Consider the following 22715-nt stretch of genomic DNA (forward strand, 5'->3'; position numbering starts at 1 on the left):
TCAGATGATAAAGAAAATTAGAGGGAACAGCTGATAGTTATCAAGTTTCTTGTAATGTTTATTAGTTGTTGTTCAGTCGTATTAAATAAGACAAATTTACCTTTTAAATGTTGCAGCCAAAGGGAAAGGAAGTGGTGGAGTGAAAACTGCTAAACTGTATGCGTGGGTTGCACTCCAGTCCCTGCCAGAGGAGATGGTGATCAGCCCCTGCCTACTGGATTTCCTAGAGAAAGCTCTGGAAACCATTCCCATTACACCCATTGAAAGGAATTACACAGGTAAGTTGAGCATTTGTGGTCTCTTTATGTTTTTTTTTATCTCTTGGTGGCACTGAGCTGCTTTTCCCTTTAGATTCCACTTTCTAATGAGTTCTTGTGCTTGTTAAAAGCTGTCAGTTCACAGGATGAAGACATGGGACAATTTGATATACAAGATCCCTTAGAAGAGTCCACAACATCATTAGTATCATCCTCAACATCAGCGTATTCGTCCTTCCCTGTGGATGTGGTGGTTTATGTACGAGTTCAGGTGAGGTTCTAACTCAACATTAAGGCTAGTAACTTCAGTCACAGCTTTTAAAATCATCTATGCTTCTAAGTTTGCTTTTTAAAAAATAAAATACATTTTCAAGTGTCCTTTCTGAGATATTAATGTATAGTGTGATGATAAAATAGGAGTTTTGACATATTTTAGTCCCTTGGAGACCAAAGAAATGAGCTATTTTGAAAAGTCATGAAAGCTCTGAGTACTTTTTGTCACACTTCGTCCTTGTGTTTTGGACTTTTTTTGAAAGTATCTTTCATAGCTACTCTTTCTATCCTTTGTTTACAGGTACCATTGCAAACCAAAATTAATAATTTCAGATTTTCTCAGTTTATGTGGAAAATGTAGGAATATACAGTTAGGATCCACAGGGCATCGTCCATACTGCTTAATATTTGATGTGTCCAGGATTTTTGTATGTGTAAGAGAGAAAAGTGCTACTGTGGAGTTATTCAGAGCACTTGAGCTTGATCTGAACGTTGCTATTTTTCCACTTTGCTCAAACAACATTTTTTCTTGGCATAAACTTGATTATGTTGTCAAATTGAAGAATCTATTCTAACACTTTTTTTTTTTTGCCTGTGAAAATTAGCCACAACAATCTGTACCCTCTCTCAGCTTTTAGCTGGAAACTCATTTGGCCAAGAGTGTTGGTGAAATTAATGTATCTATATCAAGTTGTATGCAATTACCTTACTAATTCTAAAGCCAGTCTGAAAAGGCTGTAATATGCTCAGATTTAAAAATCAATCCACAGCATGTTATAATCCAAGTTTGAGATGTTTTCAGTATTTCACATTTGTTCACTAAATGCTTTCTTTTCTTGCTGTGCTTTAGCCCTCTCAAATCAAGTTCAGTTGCTTGCCAGTATCAAGAGTTGAATGTATGCTGAAGTTGCCTTCCCTGGATCTCGTTTTCTCTTCAAACCGAGGAGAACTGGAAACCTTAGGCACAACATACCCCTCAGAAAGTGTGTCCATTGGTGGCAGTACTTCACAGAGTGGCTCAAAGAACTCACTTAGCAAATCTGGAGCACCAGGTAATATGTGTAGGAATGTTGATTCTCCGCTATGGCTCACATCAATACCCAGAATATTTCAGCTACATTGCTGCTAAAGGGCATAATTTGAAGTGTACTTGGTCTGTTATTGCTGTTAACATTAAGTATTCACATTTGAAAACGCTTTCGAAATCTAATTTTTTGCCAAAAAATATTGACTTAGGTTCCTCACCTGGCCTGGGCAGCCCTCTTGGCAGGACACGGCACAGCAGCAGTCAGTCAGACCTGACGACTTCCAGCAGCAGCTCTTCAGGCCTGAGCTTTACCGCCTGCATGTCCGACTTCTCCCTTTACGTCTTCCACCCCTATGGAGCTGGAAAACAAAAGTCAGCTGTTACCGTGCTAACCCCTGGATCAGGAGCCTTAGGTACACAGCACGGTGTTGTTTGCTTCAACGAACCTTGTTCAACTTCGGCATGCTTTTCTGAGCTGGACATTGCAAAAGCTCACGGGAGGTTAAATTTTTTTCCTTCCTGCTTCTAGGAAACGTGGATGAGGAACCCACTTCGGTCACCGGCCGCAAGGATTCCTTGAGCATTAACCTCGAGTTCGTGAAAGTCAGCCTGTCACGGATAAGGCGCTCAGGAGGTTCCTCCTTTTTTGAGAGTCAGTCTGCGAGCAAAGCTACCAGCAAGATAGATACCACACTGATAAACATATCTGGTAAATAAATGCTGCTTCCATTTTCATCCCATCTATCCGGCTAATTAGGGAACCGCTGTTCCACTGATGGACTTCACCCCGGGCAGCTTTTGTAGCTGTTTGTTGAGAGCCATCTACTTGCAGTTGTGTAGTAAAATTTTTGCTCTTTATGAGTGAGGTAGGGATTGATATATTAAATGTAATGGTGCTTGGAGTATCTGTTTGGCAGGTGTGCCTTTTTAGCCTCCTGATCCATTTAATGTAACTAAATGGACTGGCTCAAACACATCCCTGACATCAGTCCATCCCACTTAATGTGACCCTTGCTACCTGGTGCCTATGAAGCTGCAGTGCGAGCTAGATTCCTGAATACTAAAGGAAGTAAAAATGGGGTTTAAAGACTTATTTACTCATTTTCTGCCCCTGACTTACTGAGCAAACAGCTGAATGGTTGTGATTAATCTGCCACTGAAGCCCTCACGTGAGGAGTCTTAGGCACATCCAAAAGAAGTAGGACTTGACATCATTTATATTCTTAGGTTCCTTTTTGCATTTATGAAATATATTTGTATCTAATATTGGATTTGGAGAAACGGCAAAACCTTAGGAAAACTATTTTTGCATTACAGCAGAGACAACACTGCTGGGTGAAGAAGATTTTTGACTATATTGAATGCCTTTTAATTACATTTGGTTACCAAAACCTGTTACTACAGAGAATTTACAACTGTCTGTATATGCTTTTTCTTTTTCAGCTGTCTGTGATATAGGATCTGCTTCTTTCAAATACGACATGCGCCGACTCAGTGAGATTCTGGCCTTTCCCAGGGCTTGGTACAGGAGAAGCATTGCTAGACGGCTTTTCCTTGGGGATCAAACAATAAATCTGCCAAGTAAGAGACTGCTTATCATGAAAAAAACTTTTTGTGCAATGTGTTATTTATAAGCATTTATTACCTGTGTCTTATCACGTGTGTGACTAGATATAAATGTATCATAAATGGCTTCGTGCACAGTCACTCAAAGAAGTTTAATAGAAAATCCTAGAAGGAAGAATTTAAAAATTTATGAAGTAGGTCATTGAATAATTTAAAGAGCATATTCCAAGGCCAGGTTGGATGGGGCCCTGAGCAACCTAATCTAGTGGATGGCATCCCTGCCTCTGGCAGGCTTGGAACTAGATGATATTTAAGGTCCCTTCCAACCCAAACCATTCTCTGATTCTATAATATATTAATGAAGACAGTAGAAAACCTTTAGTTACATTAAGCTAAATATATTTTAACGCTCTCCAAATGCTTCTAATTATATGGGAGGATATAGTTAGTCAAAAATGAAATAGTTGTTCTGCATTTGACGTGCTGCTTTTCCTCCAGCAGCATCGGGTCCTGGAACACCAGATTCCATTGAAGGAGTAAGCCAGCATCTTTCTCCTGAATCCTCACGGAAAGCCTACTGCAGGACATGGGAGCAGCCCTGCCAGTCTGCTTCCTTTACTCACATGGCACAGTCACCTAATGTTTTTAGTGAACACAGTGCAAGCAGCAGTATGTCACCCGGGACAGCATCTCACAGCCTAAAGTCTCCAGCTGTTACAAGGTCCAGGAGTGTGTCTGACTCCTCAGTGCCTCAGAGAGGTGAGTAGACAATGATTTCTTTAGTTTTTTTGAAGTATTTCTATCAGTTGTATGAAAAAAATTGTCACCACTGCTTTGTAAAAAGCAGTCATAAAATATTCTTTTCCACAGTGCCTGGGAGTGGAGAGTCAATGGCTTAGAGAGAGGAAAATGTCTGAAATGAATGAATTGAAGTGTACTGTGTTAGCTTACTTTCTATAAAATTGCATTATTGGTATCTGTGAAGTGAATCAATATCTGTGACAACTAAAGCAACACATATTGCAAATCCTCTAGTTTTCATTTATCCTTACTCATAGTTTTGTTGTGCTCTTTAAATATGGTGTTTGTCAGTCCTTTCGTGAATATATCCATTCACTATGGATATATTCTGCCAGATTTTCCTAGCATGTGGAATAATGTAAATTTTTGTCTACTTTTTTTTTTTTTTTGTTCAGATGCTCTCTCAAAAACATCAACTCCATTTAATAAGTCAAATAAAGCTGGAAGCCAGCAAGGAACACCATGGGAAACACTGGTTGTTTTTGCTATGAACCTAAAACAATTAAATGTTCAAATGAATATGAGCAACGTAATGGGCAATACTACGTAAGTATAAAACAAGATCAGGCATGTTTTAACAGATGGGGTTGTTTGGGGGGCAAAGGAACATCTTCCCCACAGACTGTTAACAGCCTGTTGTCTTTAGCTTTAAAATCCTAACTTTTTCAGTTTGGAACTGTTAATCCTCTCATGAATACTGTCGATGCTTAATCCTGAAGTCCCACGTGCCTAAACCACATTATTTACTGGTTTCCAATAAATAATATTTCGTCTCTCTTTTGACAGCCTGGATAAGTGTTGTCTATTTTCACCTCTGTTCCAGGTGGACCACCAGTGGTTTGAAAAGTCAGGGTCGTCTATCTGTGGGAAGTAGCCGAGATCGGGAAATTAGCATGTCTGTGGGTTTGGGAAGATCCCAGCTGGATTCCAGAGGGGGAGTGGTTGGAGGTACCATAGATGTTAACACCCTGGAGATGGTGGGTAAGTTGGAAAGCTGCCTGGTTTTAGCATATGCTCCAGTCAACAAATGTGAAAAACTAAAGAATATACACAGTACCTTACTTTGTGAACCTGCTAGTATGGAAAAATCATGGATTCTTACTTGTGCATTCTGACTATGGAACACACTTTGAATTGAAGGGTTAACCTTCTGATCAGGGCTAAGTCAGTCTCAGGGTTGCAGTAAAATTACACTATCTAGTTGTGCAACCCTTCAGCTGTCTGGACAGATGGCAGCTCAAGGATTTGACAGCAGTTCAGCTCCTCCTAAACCTTCACAAGTGCTTATGGTCAGGGAAATGCCACACTGGCTTTGGAAAGGGGCTGGGTGTTCTGGTGCTACACCAGAGTCATGGCCTTCCCATGCATCTGGAAAAAAACCAGTGCTTTCTCAGTCCCCTCTGTATCCTCTGGATGGCATAAAGGTGTTATCATTGGAAAAACTGATTTCCTTACCTCTAATACTGCATTTCTATATTGCTTTGCTTCTATTTCAGCTCATATTTCTGAGCATCCAAACCAGCAGCCCAATCATAAAATTCAAATTACAATGGGTTCTACTGAAGCACGTGTTGACTATATGGGATCCAGTATCCTAATGGGAATCTTCAGTAATGCTGATCTTAAACTGCAGGATGAGTGGAAAATTAATCTGTATAATACTTTGGATTCAAGCATGACTGATAAAAGGTAATAATGTTTCCTATGTTTAAAATGTGTAATGTTTGATAAGGTCAAATGACTTCTGTCCAGTTCATTTTTTGGGGTTGATTTGTAGTTGGTTGGGTCGCCAGTAGGAAATAGATTAACTGCTGATGTTCTTGCTATTTTCAATATCTAGTGAGATCTTTGTCCATGGGGACTTGAAATGGGATATCTTCCAAGTGATGATTTCAAGATCTACGACACCAGATCTAATAAAAATAGGGATGAAACTCCAGGAGTTCTTCACACAGCAGTTTGATACAAGCAAGCGAGCTCTGTCCACCTGGGGACCTGTTCCTTATCTCCCTCCCAAGACAATGGCCAACAACTTGGAGAGAAGTTCACAAGAGCAATGTAAGTGGCACAAAAAAATGACATAATTTCTCATTAGGATGTTTCAATTACAAAAATTCCTCTGAGCAACAGTGTCAATGAAACAGATAAGAAAATATCACTCATAATGCCATGTTTTACTAAAAATATAATTATGGCAGCAATCTTTTCTGCATCTTTCCTGAAGTTTGTTGTTCCTGTTTACTTTCCAGTGTTGGATGCAGCCCATCATCGCCACTGGCCAGGAGTTCTGAAAGTGGTATCTGGGTGCCATATATCCTTGTTTCAGATGCCATTGCCAGAAGATGGAATGCAATTTGGAGGATCCATGAGTTTGCATGGAAACCACATGACACTGGCTTGTTTCCATGGGCCTAATTTCCGCTCAAAATCATGGGCCTTATTTCACCTTGAAGAACCAAATATTGCATTTTGGACAGAAGCCCAGAAAGTTTTGGAAGATGGTAATTTAAACCCTTTCCTCACTTCTCTAAATTCCTTTAAATGAGTTTTTAAAATTTTTTGATATATAAGAAGAAATCAAAGAAAAATTATTTTCTTGAAGTCTGAATCAAGATTATTTCCCACAAATATACCACTTACCTAAAAATAATATCTTTTCTCTCCATCTTTAGCACAATTTACTTTATCTGCAGAATAATGCAAAGTACCTTATCAAATATATTGGATATGTCCCTGATAATATGCCTACAAAGTGAATTGTCTGACATGTTAATTGCTTGTGTGTGTTTATGTAGCCCTTTCTCTCTGTACGATGAGTTTTGACGGTCTTATTGCTTGTATTTGTCTTAAGAAGTTTTACTGTCTGTAGCTACTGAGGATGTAATTATTCTGTTGTTTGCAAGCTTTATGCCAGTTTTTATTCCACTGGCATACTAATTATTTCTGTTAAATACCTATACAAGGAGAGGGAGAGAAAATCCTGCTACCCTCACCAAGCTGCTTTTCCTTTTTTTTTTTTTAATCTCTCACCCTGTGCTGCCCACCCCTTCAATCCAGGTACTAGTGAACACTCCACATACATTGTGCAAACCTTGGACTTCCATTTGGGCCACAACACAATGGTCACCAAACCCTGTGGAGCCCTCGAGAGCCCCATGGCCACAATCACAAAGATAACACGGCGCCGCCACGAAAATCCACCCCATGGAGTTGCCAGTGTGAAAGAGTGGTTCAATTATGTTACAGCCACAAGGAATGAAGGTTAGAGTCATGTTCATTAAGTCTGGGGATTGATCTGCTGGGAGATGTTTCTACTTAAAAACTGCTAAACTTGAAGTGGGCTACAGGGAGAATGGAAGTTTTTTCTTCCTGAGGACCTTATGGTTGGAATGAAGCAGTGGAATATGCTGAAATTCCTCTTTCACTATATGCAAAAAAAGTGTTGTGATCAGTTGTGATCTTGTAATGTAAGGATGTATTTTCACTATATATAAAGGTTTTATGGATTAAGTTGAAGTAGGAATATATTTTAGCCTTCCATCACCACTTACAGCTAACACTTAAATTATTCATCTGCCTAAAGCTTTTCAACCTTGAGCTGTTTCTAGGCCTTAAAACATTTTGAATCATGTCTTTAAATCATTGTTAGTTGGAAAATAAAACCTTCAAGCAGTTAAAATAAATCTGAAAATACAGCTGTTGATTTCAGTCACAAAGTGCAGAGTCACTAGTTGACATTAATAGAACTTCTGTGAAATTTATATGGCATATAGTGAGAAATGAACAGATGATAATTTCTTGGAAAAGTGTTTTTAAATGATTGATATACTATTCTAATATTTATTCCTTTAGAAAGACCCAGCAGGAGGTAGTGGTTGAAGTTCACAAATGGAGGGCCTGTCTATCAGATGTTTTTGTGTAGCTCTGTGAAGGATTTAACTATATAAAAAACATTTGGTTGTTTGACCTTTTCTAGCCATGCTTTTGGAAGCAGGCTCAAAGATATAATCTTCTTAATAATTATACAATTTTACAAGTGACCTTTCTTAACTTTTTTGCCTTGTCACAATTAAACATTTCCCATTGTTCCTGCAGAGTTGAACCTGCTTCGGAATGTTGATGCCAACAACCCAGAGAGCAGCACAACAGTGAAGAGCTCCAGCTTGCTAAGTGGCTTCAGAGGTGGCTCCAGTTACAACCATGAAACTGAAACCATCTTCGCATTGCCAAGGATGCAGCTGGATTTCAAATCTATCCATGTTCAAGAGCCCCAAGAGCCTTCGTTACAAGGTGCAGTAAACATAATTTGTTTTTCTTGGTCTAAAACTATTTCTCACTAATGAGGAGTTAAATACAAGGGTAATGTGCTGGTAAGAGAAGAGGATTTAATCTGAGAATTCCTGTAGATCTGCCAGAAAGGATAAAATTTCATGTGGAGGGACATTTCATTTTATGTTTCTACATAAAACGTAGAGGGAATTCTGTTGAGAGAGTGAAGATCTAGTCCAGAGACCAGTGATTATAGACTAAAACTTAGTGAGAGAATTGATATGAACATTTGAGCTGTGCCTAGGGGGCTAGTTTTCTTATATTTATTAAAATCTTAGAGAAGAGGAGGGCCATTCTCAGAAAGGGAATACGAGATAGGAGCCTAAATTTTATGCTCTTGTTTTTAAAATGGTATCTTCAGACTTCAAATCTTTAAATGATTTGTATTCAGATTCTGTGTACTTTTGCATAGACCGCATGTGCTTGTAAGTGTATTAATACTATTTCTATCTGACTGTAGATACAAGTGTTAAACCAAAGGTGGAATGCAGTGTAGTAACTGAATTTACAGACCACATCTGTGTAACTATGGATGCTGAATTGATCATGTTTCTGCATGACTTGGTGTCTGCTTATCTAAAAGAAAAAGAAAAAGGTGAGTTGTTGTTTTATGAGGTAACAGTTCTCTGACAATCTGCAGTTGTCAGATTATTTGACAGTAAATATAGTCTGTCATAATTTTGCTCCTATTTTGACACCTGGTGTTTAGTTTAACTTTCTCTTTGGTATAGACAAACTGTAAACTGTTTTAGGAAGCTTTATTTTTTTATTGTAATCCTTTCACCAGCGGAGTCCTTTGAAGACATGCATTTTTCTGACCTCAGAATGCTTTATTTTTATACATGAATATGTTCAGTTGCAGCATTCAAATTTGGTGTGTTCATTCTTAAATAATATGTGGTCTGCACCAGAAATTCTGTAAAACTAAAACACAAAGTGGTTCTCTTTTTGTTGAGATTTGTGCCTCTGTTTTATTTCAATTCAAAGAGAATTCAACTGAGCTGCTTGAGACTGACTAGTGTGGGGTTTTTCCTATCTCCACTTTGCAGCAATTTTTCCTCCTCGCATTCTGGCTGCTCGACCAGGGCAGAAGAACTCAGTTGGTGTTCTGGAGGACAGCTCCACTGACAAGGAGGCGGAGGAAAGCATTACTTACACTACAGTCGACTGGAGAGAATTCATGTGCAATACTTGGCATTTGGAACCCACACTCAGGTAATAAGCTGCTTTATCTGCAGTCTCTTTGGCTATGCATGAACTTCTAGATTAGAATTTATGCAGATTAAGGATATTGTTGAAGGCTCTTCAAAAACAGGATACAGGAAACCTAAACTCATTAATTTCACTCTGTCCTACAATAGCCCATTCACTTCCAGCCATGCAGTTTTTCATCCTGAAGTTTTCCATTTTTAGCATTCCAGTTTTAGTTTTTAAACACCTTAAAATAAAAAAAAGGATAATATACTCGTTGCTATATGGCACTTTAAACTTAGCACAAAAGAATAGTGTGAATGGCAGCAACTCACTACTCTCTGTATATAATCACTGAAACTGACTTTTCTCTGTGTGGGTTTTGTTTGGGTTTTTTTAACCTCTTCTGGAGCACCTGAGTGTTCATTCACATGTAAAAACAACACATCAGGCCAAACAAATCTTGACAATTGGCATTTTGTGTTAGCAGTGGTAATAAATCAATTTAAACATGATCTGCAGGCAGCCCAGTCTGGTTTTTCACCTCTTTGAACATTCTCTTCCCTCAAGAGGATGTTCCATTGATCATCTTGAGCTTATCTATATAAATCAAGTTTGAAACAATGCTTGCTGGATTTAAGTTGGTTGTAAGTAACAGTGGGAAAAGTTGATTTTTGTTTATACAAATGCCTTTTGCTATATTTATATATTTGAGATTGACTCCTCTATTTATTTGGGTTTTTTTAGATTAATATCCTGGACTGGGAGAAAAATTGATCCTGTTGGTGTTGACTACATCCTCCAAAAGCTAGGCTTTCACCATGCAAGGACTACTATCCCTAAATGGCTGCAGCGTGGTGTCATGGATCCTTTGGACAAAGTTTTGTCAGTCCTTATAAAGAAACTTGGTACTGCATTACAGGATGAAAAGGAAAAGAAAGGAAAAGACAAAGAAGAATATTAAAAATACAATGTGACAACCGTAACTCCGTTTGATTTTATCAAAGTGTTTTATTATATTTTAAGAACTTAAATATGGTTTAAAGAGAAACCTAACAGCTTTTTGCTACTCTATTTAAAACTTACATTGTGAGTAACTGTTTACTGTGGTACTTGATACCATTCTGTATTTGAAGTTATTGCATGATGATGATGACCAATGTAAATTCTGTGAAGGAATAGCTGGAACACTGTAAATCTGCTCCTCAGCGTCCGTTTTATTATGTGCAATATGATCCTGCATCTTTACAATACTTGCAGATTAACTGTGAATTTTCTTAAAAGTTTTATTTGCCATAACACAAACCCCTTGTTGATGTGACCAGTAATTGATTTGTCAATGTAGACTGGTGTAAATTATATATATATATATACATATATATATAACTTATGAAACTGTGATTGCCTTAGTGCTAAAAATCATGAAGTTTATTACACTTGTAATAAAATTTAACTACTGTACAGGACTTTTTTTTTTTTTTCAGTGAAGAAAGGTGAACAACAAGAAGAAAGTGTTTTAAGTGTAACTGCACAGAGTGTGATTTAAGTGAGGTAAATCTCAATCCTGGCCATGTGCCAGGAGCTTTCTTGGAAAGCAGCCAGGAAGTGTGGCCCCAACCATAAAAAACCCCTCGGATTTGTTTACCCCATGTGCAACAAGCCAATAATTACACACTCAACAGAGACACTGGTTATTTATTTCAGAGGTGCGCAAGCCTGGGTGCTCGGTGGTATTCCATAAATCAATCATGCCAACTATCAAAACTTTTTACTATTTATACATCTTATCAAACAAAGGAATTAGTGTTCATTGGCTACAAGTTACATAGTTCTCTTATTAATTAGTATTCTGTCTTCTGTTGGTTAATTATTCTGTCACCTGTCACACTAATTAGTCCGCATGCTCAGTCTTTCTCTTCTTTTGACTTTTGATTTAATGAGTTTCTTGGTCTGCGAGTCGGTGGTCATGATCTGCCCATGCCGGAATTACCTTTTACCCAGCTGGGGCAGATTTCACCACACTTGCTGATAAATTCTGCATTCTTTGTGCCCATTACCAGTGGTACATCCCTCTCCCCCATCTGTTTACCTCCGCCTAGGTCTGAGACGATCGAAGCATGCCCCGCCCCAAACCTCAATAAGGCAATTCTACCAACAAGTGATTCGTTGTTCTAACACCTGGACATCACTTTTAGCCTGTTAGCTGCTGTTGCACGGACTGCATCCCCGTTCTCGTTGATTAGGCTTGAACGTGTACACAGATCAAACATTAAAGAACACCCTTTATCAAGACAATGTTACATATCCCGCGCTCCCCTCAGCCCCTCCCTCAGCCCTTCGCGCCTCGCCCGCTCCCTGTTGGCAGGAGCTGCCCCTCACGAAATGGCGGGAGAGGGAGCGCGGGAGCGTCCCCGCCTCTAAAGCGCCGCCGGGCAGAGGTGCCGTGAGGGCGGTCTGAGGTGCCGTGAGGGCTCCTGGGCTGGCCGATCCCACCGCCTCAGGCCGGCAGGGACCTCCCTCCCTCCCGCCCCAACCCTCGTTCCGCCTCAGGCGCGCTCCGCCTGCCCGCAGGGTGCGGGCGCTGAGGAACCTCCCACAGCGGGACGAGCCCGGCAGGTGAGGCTGTTCTCCGAGTTAAAGGAGGAGCGCAGGTACAAACCCTTGAACTCGTCCCTGAAGTTTCAGAGGGATATGCTGCTGCATTCGTGGTTTGCCGGTTGAGGATTTGGTGTGTCCTTCCAGCTGGTCGCGTCAGGGAAGGTGGTTAACTAAAGGGTGGCATCCAGCCTGGTGGTGCCGGCTGGGAAGGGAGGGTTTGGAGGGACACACCGGGTCAGGGAAGGAAGGGGTTGGAAGGACACCAGATCTGGGTTCTGCCCCGGCCTGTGGGGCGCAGAGCGCGAGTTGTTTGTAGCGCTCTTGCGAAGCAGCTCAGCTGGGAAAGCTGCACTTTGCGGGGTGCCTTTACCGCTCACGGCTTTACTGTTGAAGTTCCTTAGGTTGGTAGAACATGGCGAGCAGCAATGGCTGGTTTCAGGGTGCTGGGATGCCCGCCTCTGACCCTGCAGCAAAGAGGATTTTGCCACGGGAGGCTGATTTCAGGCAGCCAGTTCGGAAGAAACTCTCGGAGCCCGTGACTCCAGGGCTGAATCCTCCTCCACCTTCTCAGTGGCGCAGGCAACCAGGGGTGATGCAAAATCCAGGTATAGCTTTCACTTACAAGCTGGGATTAGCTGCAAATGGTGTTGCAACCCTGTGCTGCTTTTTCTTATCACTGTGTTTTTTTTAATGACTTCCTTAGCATCTTCTACTTGTTCCTCTTCTTGCTGTGTTTTAGCGCGCTGGAAGTTGGCTACTGATTTGTTGTAGGCTTTTGTAGTTTGTCTATAGTCTGCAGCATTTCATAATTATGAAGTTCAGGTTAGACATTGAAAGTACTGTAGAGGTATAGGCTATGTTTAGGCAATGTTCTGTTGCATGAGTTTTAGTAGATATCGTTGAGAAAACTGCAGTTCCAGATGTCCCAGCGTGTATTTTGAATTCCATCGCTTCGAATAGCTGTATTTGAGATAAAGGCACCTAGTTATGAGACTTGTAAACAGGGATTTATTTTAGTTCTTCTTGGCTGGGAGGTACTTGTGCCTGAGTATATCACACCCCTGAAGCTGGTGATTCTATCCATCTAGTGGCTGGTGAAACTTTTACAGTGCCTTACAGCAGGGAGTTCTGCTGCGTAGTTTAGTGTGAAAAACCGTAGGCTCTGCTGTTTTGAATCTGCCATCAGCAACTTCCGTGTGATCACTGGTTTACAAGAGTGGGGAGAGGGATATAGGTTGTGTTTATTAGTAATACCTGTCTGTATTCAGAGGTTGCTGGATTTACTACTCGGAGGGAAAGCATTGATGCTTTTAAAAGAAGATATGCATACCGTTTCAGAATTGCTGGTGGTGTTAATGTAGGATTCCACACAAAGCAATAGTGCTCTACAGTACATCTTGTTGCTTTTTGTTCTTCTAAGAAGCGTCTGAAAAGCATTTATTGTAACCAGATTTAAGCTGTCAGTGAGTGTGTTCAGTTCTCAATTTTGTTTAATAACCTTTTCTTTTTAAAAGGGGCACACGCATCACCATTGTCAGCACTTCCCTCACAGAATCAGCTAAAGGAGTTGATTGCAAAATATAAAGAGGGAGCAATAAACTCAGTATCTGCCTTGCATCAGTTTGCCCAAATGCATAACATGCAACTTGAATTGAAAGAAACTAGTGTGGCAGGTAAATATTTCTTTTCCTAAATGAAGTATTACCTGCTTATCCTTGAGATTATCTGAATTTCTGCAGTTAGTATTGGTGGCATTAGTACAGATGAATTTTTTTTTTATTGTTGATTGCACTACCCTTCACATACGTTGCTTTCTGGCTGCCCTTTTATTGTCTACACAGCTGTATCTCATCATAAAAGTGCCACAGAATTTGATCAGATGAATTATGTAGAATTCTGGCTGCTACCAGAACTCTGTGAAACGTGCATAACGTGAAAGCCGACGAAATTCTCGTGGAGGTGAAAGATATGAATTGTGTTTCGCCAAAATTGTCTTTTTTTCTCTTGTATTTTTCCTAGGCATTAGTATAAGGGCATAAAGCTATGGATAAATTATCTTAAAATAAATTCAGTAATTGTGGCTGCTTTTTTTCCTCCTTTAAAGGTGATATCATAAGGCCTTATTTTGCCTTTTGTGCTGTGATAAATGGTGTTTCCTACAAGACCGGGCTGGGAAAAAACAAGAAGGAATCTAAATTAAATGCAGCTAAACTGGCTCTTGCTGAGCTGCTTAGCTTGGAGAATACAGGGGCAAACTCATCTGAAGATTCAGGTAAATATTCTAGTAACACCTAATTAGGATTTAAAAAGCTGGCCCTAAAGGTTTCCTATGTAAAACCTCTGTGGGTTTATTAAATACTTGAGCATCAGGGCCTTTGTCAGGTTTTTTGAATCCTTTGGGCAGATGTCTTTTGATTCTGAAACTGGTTTTTTCCTTTGTCATTTGTGTATTATCAGTTGATAGTACAGAACCAAGAATACTGAAGGAATTACTTCTTGTTGTTTCACTTGCTTTGCTACTCAGGAGGTACAGCAACATGAAGTACATCTCAAGTGGTGTTGAATTGTTATGATTATAAGGGTTCCCCACTGATATACTGCTTTAAATAGAATTCAGTTACTGTACTGTTTATCTTCTTTCAAGGTTTGTTGTCTAAAAAGTTGTAAGTTTACAGGGACTTCAGATAGAAAAGGAAATTCTTAGGGAACTAGAAACTTTGACTTGCTGGAAGTTAGTGTGAGGTTCATGTTTAGAAATTAGCAATGTCCATCCCACTTCAAAATTTTGTTAAATTCTTAGATTTTCCTTGTGTTCCTGCCGAGCTCCAAACTTCAGCAAACTCTGCTTGTGTTTCAAGGACCTGTGTTGGTAAGGAATGATCTCGTTGTTCTCTGTTGATTCAAATTATCCAGCAGATCCCTGTTTTAGTTCCTCTTTTAATACATTTAGTGATCTCTATATGGTACTGTTGTTTTAAACACCTTTTCTTCGAAGAAGGCTGTAAGAATTAGTGTCACTAGGTCGGTTCCATAAATGGGAGCTTCATTAAATTGCTTGAATTTAGGTGGTGAACTGATGACAGAAATAAACAGTATAAATAAAAAGTATTTCTGTCCTTACTTGAACTAGTGTGCAATAGGTGATCAAAATTGATCAATATACTGCCTTATTATAACGAATGATAAAAGCATAAAGTGCTTAGGTATTCTTGAACTTATTTTTTAATTCCAATGATGTTCAGAATCCCAAAAGTATGTGTTGGTAGTAGTGCTTACACCATGTGTTCAGGTTTAAAGTTTGTCAAGTGATTGCTCATGTCTGGTTTTTTCCCCTCCCACTTGCGAATTTGTCCCACTGGTTTCTGCTGTTTTATTTAGGAGGATGGTCTATATATCCAAAACTTTCGCAAGCACTGGAAGAAGTATTTACCAGGCTGACTGCCCAACATCCCGAGTACCAAAGCTGTGGGAGCTCACTGGCTGCCTTCATCATCGAAAAAGGCAAGTCTGTTTTACTGTGAGCTTTGGGGAGTGGGAACCCTGGGCTGTTCCCAGAGAGCAGCTTGGTGGGCACATGGCAGCCAGAGCAGGTGAACCTCCCACAATGTCTCTTTTTTAGGTGGGCAGCACGAGGTTGTGGCTCTGGGAACAGGGGAATGTAATTACAGCCGGCGCCTGGAGCCCTGTGGCAGAGTGTTGCACGACAGCCACGCCATCGTCACCGCCAGGCGTTCCCTGCTTAGGTGAGGAGGTGCCTGCAAATAGTGTCCTTGCAGCCAGTTCTTCTCAGTTTTACTTTGGCACTTGCATTTTGTAGCTAGTATCTTATAGATTGTTTTCGAACCATGTGAATTAAATGTGTCTGTGTGTTAGTAAGCAAAGTAGTTTTTTTCACATTTACTGTTACTAAACGCTTTCTTTCGTAGATATTTGTATAGGCATCTCTTGCTGTTCTATAATAAAAATCCAGCAAAGTCGGAGAGATCCATATTTTGTACAGCACCAGGCTCGAAACTGCTCACCCTAAAGCAAAATACAACTTTCTCTCTCTACATGAACCAACTTCCAAAAGGAACTGCTCAGTTAAAGTCAGATGTGTAAGTACCATGGTTTTCTGAGAGGTTGTAGTGGAAGATTCAGGAAGAGCTTTTGTTTATTACAGATAACTATGTGCCCCCTTCTCATACAGTTAAAATACTAATAAATCATGAACTTAACCACTGATAAGTGGATGTGATGACTTAATGTTATCCTTTGCACCACAAGATTAGAGTACAAAAAGGCTTGAGTTGAAACCAAAATCTACTGCTGTGCTTTGTAGATAAAAGGTAATGAGAGAACCCTGATGGGACAAATACAATCCTATGCTTATCTTTACACTTCCAACTTTTGTTAAATTGCTGAAAGTTTGGGATTTTTTGGAATGGTTTTGATATTTAACAGCAGCAATCATTGTTTTACCAAGTTATGGACAACATTATTTTGTGTCTCCTTTTATTGGTAGGGTAATGTCATACTGTTGTAACTTTTTCATACATACATCCAGGTAGTTGCTTTCATGCTGAATTTGGGGGGCTGGGAAGGCAGACTTGTGACCTGGAAGTCACAACCAGTTCGTTGCAGGAGCTCCTTATGTTAGAACTGCAGGAGGTTTTAGGTGACTTTCAGTGTTGTAGCTCCTGCCCAGACTTGGTTGATGAGACTGGATGCATTTGTAAACTACCCTGAAATACTTGATGTGTCACAGGTTCACCACTTTCTCTTTTTGCCCCTTCTGGTTTGTCCTGTCTTGAGACAAACTCGGAGAAGTATTTTCTTCTAATACTGTGGATTGGCTTATGTATAGAGTTATTTAAAGATATTTTTAGGAGGGAGCTACTTGCAAGTAATGCGTTGAGTAGCAAAGTGTGACCGCTTACTAACAGGTGGTATGTTACTTAAGCCAAAAATAAGCATTTGTTCTCTAATAATGTATTAGATATCACTTTACAATAACCTCTAATCAGAGTGCCTTCTCACTGAAAGCCATTCTCATCTTACTGTAGACATCTGGGTCCACAATCTCTGTCTGCTTACGAAGCCAGTGAAGAACTGAGTCTCCATGTCGCTCTGGAAGGCAGGATTTACCTGGCTGTTTGTTGTCCCCCTAAAACTGTCAGAGTGAGCAGCATGTCAGGCAGTGACAAACTGACAAAGTGGGAGGTGGTTGGTCTTCAGGGGGCCTTGCTGAGTCACTTCATTGAACCAGTGTATATCAACAACATTCTTGTGGGTAAGTTTAATGCAAATTTCATTATGTTTTTGTGTTCTGGTTTGATTAACATTTTATAAACCATTAACTAAACCGGATGATTCTCTAAAGAATTACAGTATTTTCCTGAAAAGGGTGTATGTATTTTTTACTCATCTTTGAAATGCCCTAATGTAAAACTCAGACACTGTGGGTTTCTTGTAGCTTGCCAGATTGCCAGCCCTTCCTTTTCTATGTATTTGAGTTACAGAAGAAATTCAGCTTTTTCTAACGAGTTACATTTTTTATTATATTGAGAAAATATCAGATGTGACAAATGCTGTGTCTACTCTTCAGTCAAATGGTGGCTTTAAGGTGGCAGTGTTAGTCATTTCATTACTTGAAAGCAATAGAAAAACTTCTCAAATGCTTACTTAAGTAGTATTCAAAGTAAACATAATAATCTGTAATTACTATTGCCCTTACAACAGAAATGTTGATCCTTCCTTGACATGCAGCGGACCAAAGTATATTTATTTAGTAGGTATTTAGCAGTGCTGTTGGATGTGGTGTAATGTGGGCAAGCTCCCTGGCATATCTTCAGATCTGGAATATCCAAGATCTGTTTTAGTGGTGTCTTCTGCAGGGAACAGAAAAAGAGTTGATGAAAAATAATTGTTCGAAAAAGAAGGCATCCAATGGAAATAATGGTGCCTCTGGCGAAGGAAGTGTGAAATCATTTTTGTTCTGTAAAATTGAATATTGGAACTCATCTGCTGATCTTTCCACACGTTGATTTTATGTCAAAAAATAACTGTAGTGTAGTTTCTAAGAATGCAGAAACCATCTGCATTCTTAGATTTTTTTGGTTTTTTTTCAATTTGATGTACTCGCGTGTGACTGATATTGTTCTGTTTAATAGGAAATGGAAACTGTAAGGATACAAAAGGACTAGAAATAAGTATAAAGAAGCGTCTTGATGATGAACTTGTATCAAAGCTTCCCATGCCTTACCTGGTCAACAGATCTCATATTTACTTGGTGAAAGCTGCACAGCCAGTTCAAACAGATTTAAAACAGTGGTCTCTTAGTCTGAATTGGACATGGACAGACACATCCGTGGAGGTTGTGGATGGGATAACTGGAAAAACCACTGACAGGTTAGGATTTCTCTTCGTGTCATTGGAAATCATGGTTAGCCTAATTGTTCTGTACTGGTTCATTGGGGTATTCAGTTTTTAAGCTATGCACGGAGGGCCACAGCATGAGGGCCACAGCATGAGGACCACAGCATGAGAGACGTTCTCTCCTGTGTTGGCTGAATGCATCCTATGATTTAGATGCAGTTTCAGAGCTCTTGTAACTCCACAGTGGGATACTGAGATAGGAAACAAAACAGTTCTTTGAATGAAGATATTTCCAGTCTGTTATCTCTTGTAGTGCATGTTTTAGTTTTCACAGTACATGAATTAGCATCCTAGTTGAGACAAATTCCGGTTTGTTACTGTTCACAAAGTGTTAAGAGGGAGAAAAAAACCCTGTGATGATCAGAGCAATCTCCCTGTAATGATTTTGTTGCTGAGTGTGACTGTTTTCTCTCCCCGTGGCCGTAGCTCCCCGTTCCGGAGCGGCACCTGCATGGCCAGCCGCCTTTGCAAGGCAGCCATGTTCAGTCGCTTCAGGCTGCTCTGCAGGGAAGCAGGACGGACTGATTTGCTTCAGGTGGCAACATACCACGAGGCCAAGGTGAGCTGCTGCGGGGAGGGGGAGTTGGGCTGAGTCCTGTCTTAGTGTCTGCTCTCAAAGCTGGTGCGATGGCCACGGCTGACTTTGTTTTGCTGTCAGCTTCACCTGAACAGCTTGTAAACAATCTGTATCTTTTTTTCCTCCTGTCAAAATATGCAAGAGACCATTTTTTTAAATGATTCAAAAACTACTTCAGAAAGAAATCGCTTGCTAATTGAGTCTTGATGTGTTTAGATTTGTATTGAATGATAGTGAATGTTTATTTTCTGTATAAAGATAATACTGGAACGGAAAAGACACTGGAAAAAAAGTTTATCAGAACAATTTTCTCATCCCAGTAAATGCCCAAAAATATAAAAGGGATATGTTTTTAGAGTCTAAAACTTCCTCTCATTGTCAGCATTTGAGGGAATTGTAAGATCTGTAGTTACTGTTTTCTGCAGTGTTTGTGCTCGTGCATATTATGTGCTGCTGGTAAAGAACACAGGTTTCTGTAACCATCATCTCTGTAACCATCATTCTTGAGATTTTTCAGGGTCTTCCTTTTTCTTGTTTTAGGTTCAATCTCAATTGTACCAAGAAGCTAAAAGCTTGCTGCAGAGCTACTTAGAGCAGCACAGCTATGGATCCTGGATTGTGAAGTCTCCACATATTGAACAGTTCAGTAACTGACTGTGAGGTGGATTGTGTGTGAAGTCAGTTTGGATGATCTATTTCAGTGAAGTAACGCTCTGATTAGTAAGATGTTTAATTTTAAGTTTGTATTTAGAGGAAGAAAACAATTCCAGAATTGCTTCTCTTCAGTTTAAATGCAGTTGCTAAATCACCTGTAACAGTTCAGTCTTTTCCAGAAGTTGATGTTTTTTCATAGGTCAGGAGTATCCAGCGGCTTTGTAAATCTGTTTTGCTTTGCTCCCCAATGGCAACTCATTTCAACCCCCTCATCCCCACCCAGTGTCACACACTTTCACCTTATGGAGTTACATGGTTTTTTTCTTGATGGTTTCAGGATTTCTCTATCCTGATTTCTCCGTTTTCCCTGCCTTTTTCATATATTTCTTTTAAGAAAGCAAAAAGATCAGTAAAAGCTGGATTTCTTAAAAAAGGCATACCAATGAGAGAATCTTTCTCAGAAACAAAAATGAGCAATCTGTGCCTTATCTGTAGGCATCCATCCTATGCTAGTTCTTTTAAGAGTTTTTTGTTTAGTGTGGATTTGCCAAGTGGCTTGTAGTTTGCCATGTATTGTTTGTGGCAGAAGGGTTAAAAAGTAATTGTGTACTTCCAGTGAACTTCCAATTACCGGCTGTTAATCAACTGTTAAGCGACAATCACTGGTTTTGGTAGCGGATTTAAAGTGTTCTCCAGGTGTCAAAGCTGTAAATAAGAAAATAATGCAATGTGGTACAGAAGTCACCAGAAACAAGGCTCCTTCAGCCTTTGTGGGGCTGCCCCAGAACCCATCAATGTTAGTGCTTGTGGACGAGCTGGACTCCTCCACTCTCAGATGACTTCATCACTGTGCTGATGAGTCCTCACAAAATTGTCTGCATACATAATGATCTGAAAAATGGTGCCTGTCAAGGGGGAAGTTGCTTCCTTGTGAATTCTGGTAAGAATATGGTAGCGTTGGGATAAAGTTGAAAAGGATGTTAAATACCATACTTGGGTTTTGTGTGGTGTTGTGAAATACTAGTGTGTTTAAGCTAGATAATACACTTTTATTATGTTACTTGACTTTTGTGCATCATCCAAGTGTGGAAAGCTGTTATGTAGTGTTCTTTTACACCAACATTAGTGCTGTTGTCATGTTTCAGCTTCTTGTTTTTAAAGGATTCTAAACAAACTCCTCTTTCTAGTATTTTTTTTCTCCTTAATCTGTTTTTGTAGCTAGTATGTAGAATCACTTCTGGGAATGATCTCATGCTGATTTTCAAGTTGTTGAAACTCACTGACTTGTTTTACTGCTTGGTTAACTTGGGAGATTGTGTGATGCTGTTTTGTTTTTTTTGTGGCGCTTGGCTCCACGTGCTATTTGCTCCATGTAATGTTTTCTTTCTAAGGATGCCGGAGAATGGCCATCATATTCAGGCTAGAGTGGAGTGTTACCTTTTTCCAGGGGTGTTAAAAGCTCAATAAATTTCCTTGACAACGTTTTAACTATATCTGCGTACGTATACGTGTCAAATCTGACATATGTGTAACATACCACATGTGTGTTAGTGTTCTGTACATTTCTGGACTGGTTTTCCATACGGGCTTAGACTTTTGCTGATATATCAGCACCAAGCTCTTTCCTCTAGTTAACTTAGAAGCCTTAAATATGTACAAGTACTGAGCTTTTTTTGTGTACTTCAGCCATTTGGTTGAATGAACAGCTAACTGAAACTTCCATGGAACTCAGGTTCTGCCTTAGGAAGAGAGAGGCTTGTGAAAACAGTATGTGGAGCTGGGCATGACAGCTGTATCCTTGAGGAATGAGTTCATGACACCAGCATGGATCCAGTTCTTGTATCTGGATCGTTCTTTGATTAAGTAAAGGCATATGCAGAATGCACTGAGCCAGTAAATGGAAGCATGTAGGTCTTGTATCCAGGTTTTTCCTCAACTACTTCAGTAATTCCAAAGTGTGCGATCCTGCAAGCTTGAGATGGAAGGAGCAGGAGTGCGGCAGTTCCGGTAATGAGGCTGAGGATGGATTCCTGGCAGGTACATGCGGATGTGCATCACACAAATGGTGCTTACACAGGTCTGTGAGCATGAACAGCCCCAGCAGCCACTGAGGCTGAGCTCGGCCTCTCCCTGCCGAAGAAGAACTGAGGTCCAGGGGTGACAGCATGTGCACACGTGTGTATGGGGAAGGGTGGGGTGGTGGTGGGCACTTGTGTGTCCTTTCTGTATGTACACACACATACAGACACACCTGCTGCGCCTGTACACGACTGTACATGACTCACATGTGTTAAGTGACACACCTTGTCATGGCTTAGGAACGCTGCTCCCCAGTTCAGTGCCCCCAGCGAGACTCCAAACCACGCCCTGCTCTCTCTCCCATTTTCCCCTTCCTGCTGCCGGGGGGGATGGAGAGGAGAACTGGAAGCACAAAAGGTCATGGTTTGAGGTAAGAACTATTGATTGGAAACAGCAATGAGGTGAGAAAAGGAACAGAAACAGCACCAATGCTGATGACAGCGGGTACAAGAAAAGAAATTATTCACACAGGGGAAAAACCACGCTAATAGGTAACACTGGACAGCTCCCTCTGCCATGTTTTCTTGACTGGAGGGAACCCCTTCTCCCTGGAAGAGAGTCGCCTTTTCCCCTGCCCCTGGGAATGTGAAGTGGTATAAAATAACCACACTCTGTGTCCTAGCTGTGTCCCCTCTTGGCTACTGCGAAAGTTAACCCTGTCCTGGCCACAGTCAGGGCACATGTCATGTCTGACATACACGTAGCATGGCTCTAACATGCCACACTTGCCAAATCTGACGTCTTTGGCAAATCTGGCATGTCACATAGGTCGCAGGGATCTTGTCACATCTCATGTCACGTCGTGTCATGTCACGTAGGTGTCACGTGTGTAATGTCATGCCACATCTCAGGCTTCACACTGTCGCGTGTCGGATGCATGTCATATAAATGTCACGTAGATGTCATGTCCCAGGTATGTCACATGCCACATACGTGACACCTTTCA

The 22715-nt window shown here is 40.4% G+C and overlaps 2 protein-coding genes across 17 annotated transcripts in view; both read left to right on the forward strand.

The window, feature by feature from the left end:
- The window catches only part of BLTP1 (bridge-like lipid transfer protein family member 1), a 355866-nt gene extending 344961 nt beyond the window's left edge, over positions 1-10905 (forward strand). For 10 of the 13 annotated variants that reach the window (XM_064651452.1, XM_064651438.1, XM_064651445.1 and 7 more), the window contains 17 exons: positions 117-278; positions 389-528; positions 1381-1582; positions 1767-1970; positions 2087-2266; positions 3001-3138; positions 3622-3882; positions 4320-4470; positions 4748-4905; positions 5421-5613; positions 5765-5982; positions 6174-6425; positions 6982-7185; positions 8020-8214; positions 8714-8848; positions 9303-9468; positions 10192-10905. In XM_064651452.1, the coding sequence (XP_064507522.1) occupies positions 117-278; positions 389-528; positions 1381-1582; positions 1767-1970; positions 2087-2266; positions 3001-3138; positions 3622-3882; positions 4320-4470; positions 4748-4905; positions 5421-5613; positions 5765-5982; positions 6174-6425; positions 6982-7185; positions 8020-8214; positions 8714-8848; positions 9303-9468; positions 10192-10408 (3176 nt within the window). In that variant the 3' untranslated portion in view covers positions 10409-10905. The remainder of the gene's footprint in view (positions 1-116; positions 279-388; positions 529-1380; positions 1583-1766; positions 1971-2086; positions 2267-3000; positions 3139-3621; positions 3883-4319; positions 4471-4747; positions 4906-5420; positions 5614-5764; positions 5983-6173; positions 6426-6981; positions 7186-8019; positions 8215-8713; positions 8849-9302; positions 9469-10191) is intronic. The other 3 variants (XM_064651439.1, XM_064651450.1, XM_064651451.1) reach the window with 1 other exon arrangement.
- A 578-nt stretch (positions 10906-11483) lies between these two features.
- Positions 11484-21181, forward strand: ADAD1 (adenosine deaminase domain containing 1). Of its 4 annotated transcripts, none has more exons than XM_064651457.1 (12): positions 11484-12095; positions 12436-12647; positions 13557-13715; positions 14147-14314; positions 14843-14911; positions 15421-15543; positions 15662-15785; positions 15969-16139; positions 17088-17314; positions 18195-18432; positions 18886-19018; positions 19577-21181. In XM_064651457.1, the coding sequence occupies exons 2-12, from the start codon at positions 12455-12457 to the stop codon at positions 19688-19690; spliced, it is 1719 nt and encodes a 572-aa protein (XP_064507527.1). In that variant the 5' UTR covers positions 11484-12095; positions 12436-12454; the 3' UTR covers positions 19691-21181. The 4 variants fall into 4 exon arrangements, with proteins under 4 accessions (XP_064507527.1, XP_064507529.1, XP_064507530.1 ...); XM_064651459.1 differs by having other exon boundaries at positions 11484-12060; XM_064651460.1 differs by having other exon boundaries at positions 11484-11882.
- Positions 21182-22715: the final 1534 nt, after the last annotated feature.

Source organism: Pseudopipra pipra, chromosome 4, assembly GCF_036250125.1.
Source record: "Pseudopipra pipra isolate bDixPip1 chromosome 4, bDixPip1.hap1, whole genome shotgun sequence".
In the NCBI taxonomy this organism is placed as follows: Eukaryota; Metazoa; Chordata; class Aves; order Passeriformes; family Pipridae; genus Pseudopipra; species Pseudopipra pipra.

Bases quoted from the DNA above. Each gene is read 5' to 3' on its own strand.
- ADAD1 (XM_064651457.1), top strand. From the start codon at position 12,455: ATGGCGAGCAGCAATGGCTGGTTTCAGGGTGCTGGGATGCCCGCCTCT. The intron at 14,912-15,420 runs GTAAGGAATGAT...TGTTTTATTTAG, and splicing joins TGTTTCAAGGACCTGTGTTG to GAGGATGGTCTATATATCCA. The intron at 19,019-19,576 runs GTGAGCTGCTGC...TTCTTGTTTTAG, and splicing joins CAACATACCACGAGGCCAAG to GTTCAATCTCAATTGTACCA.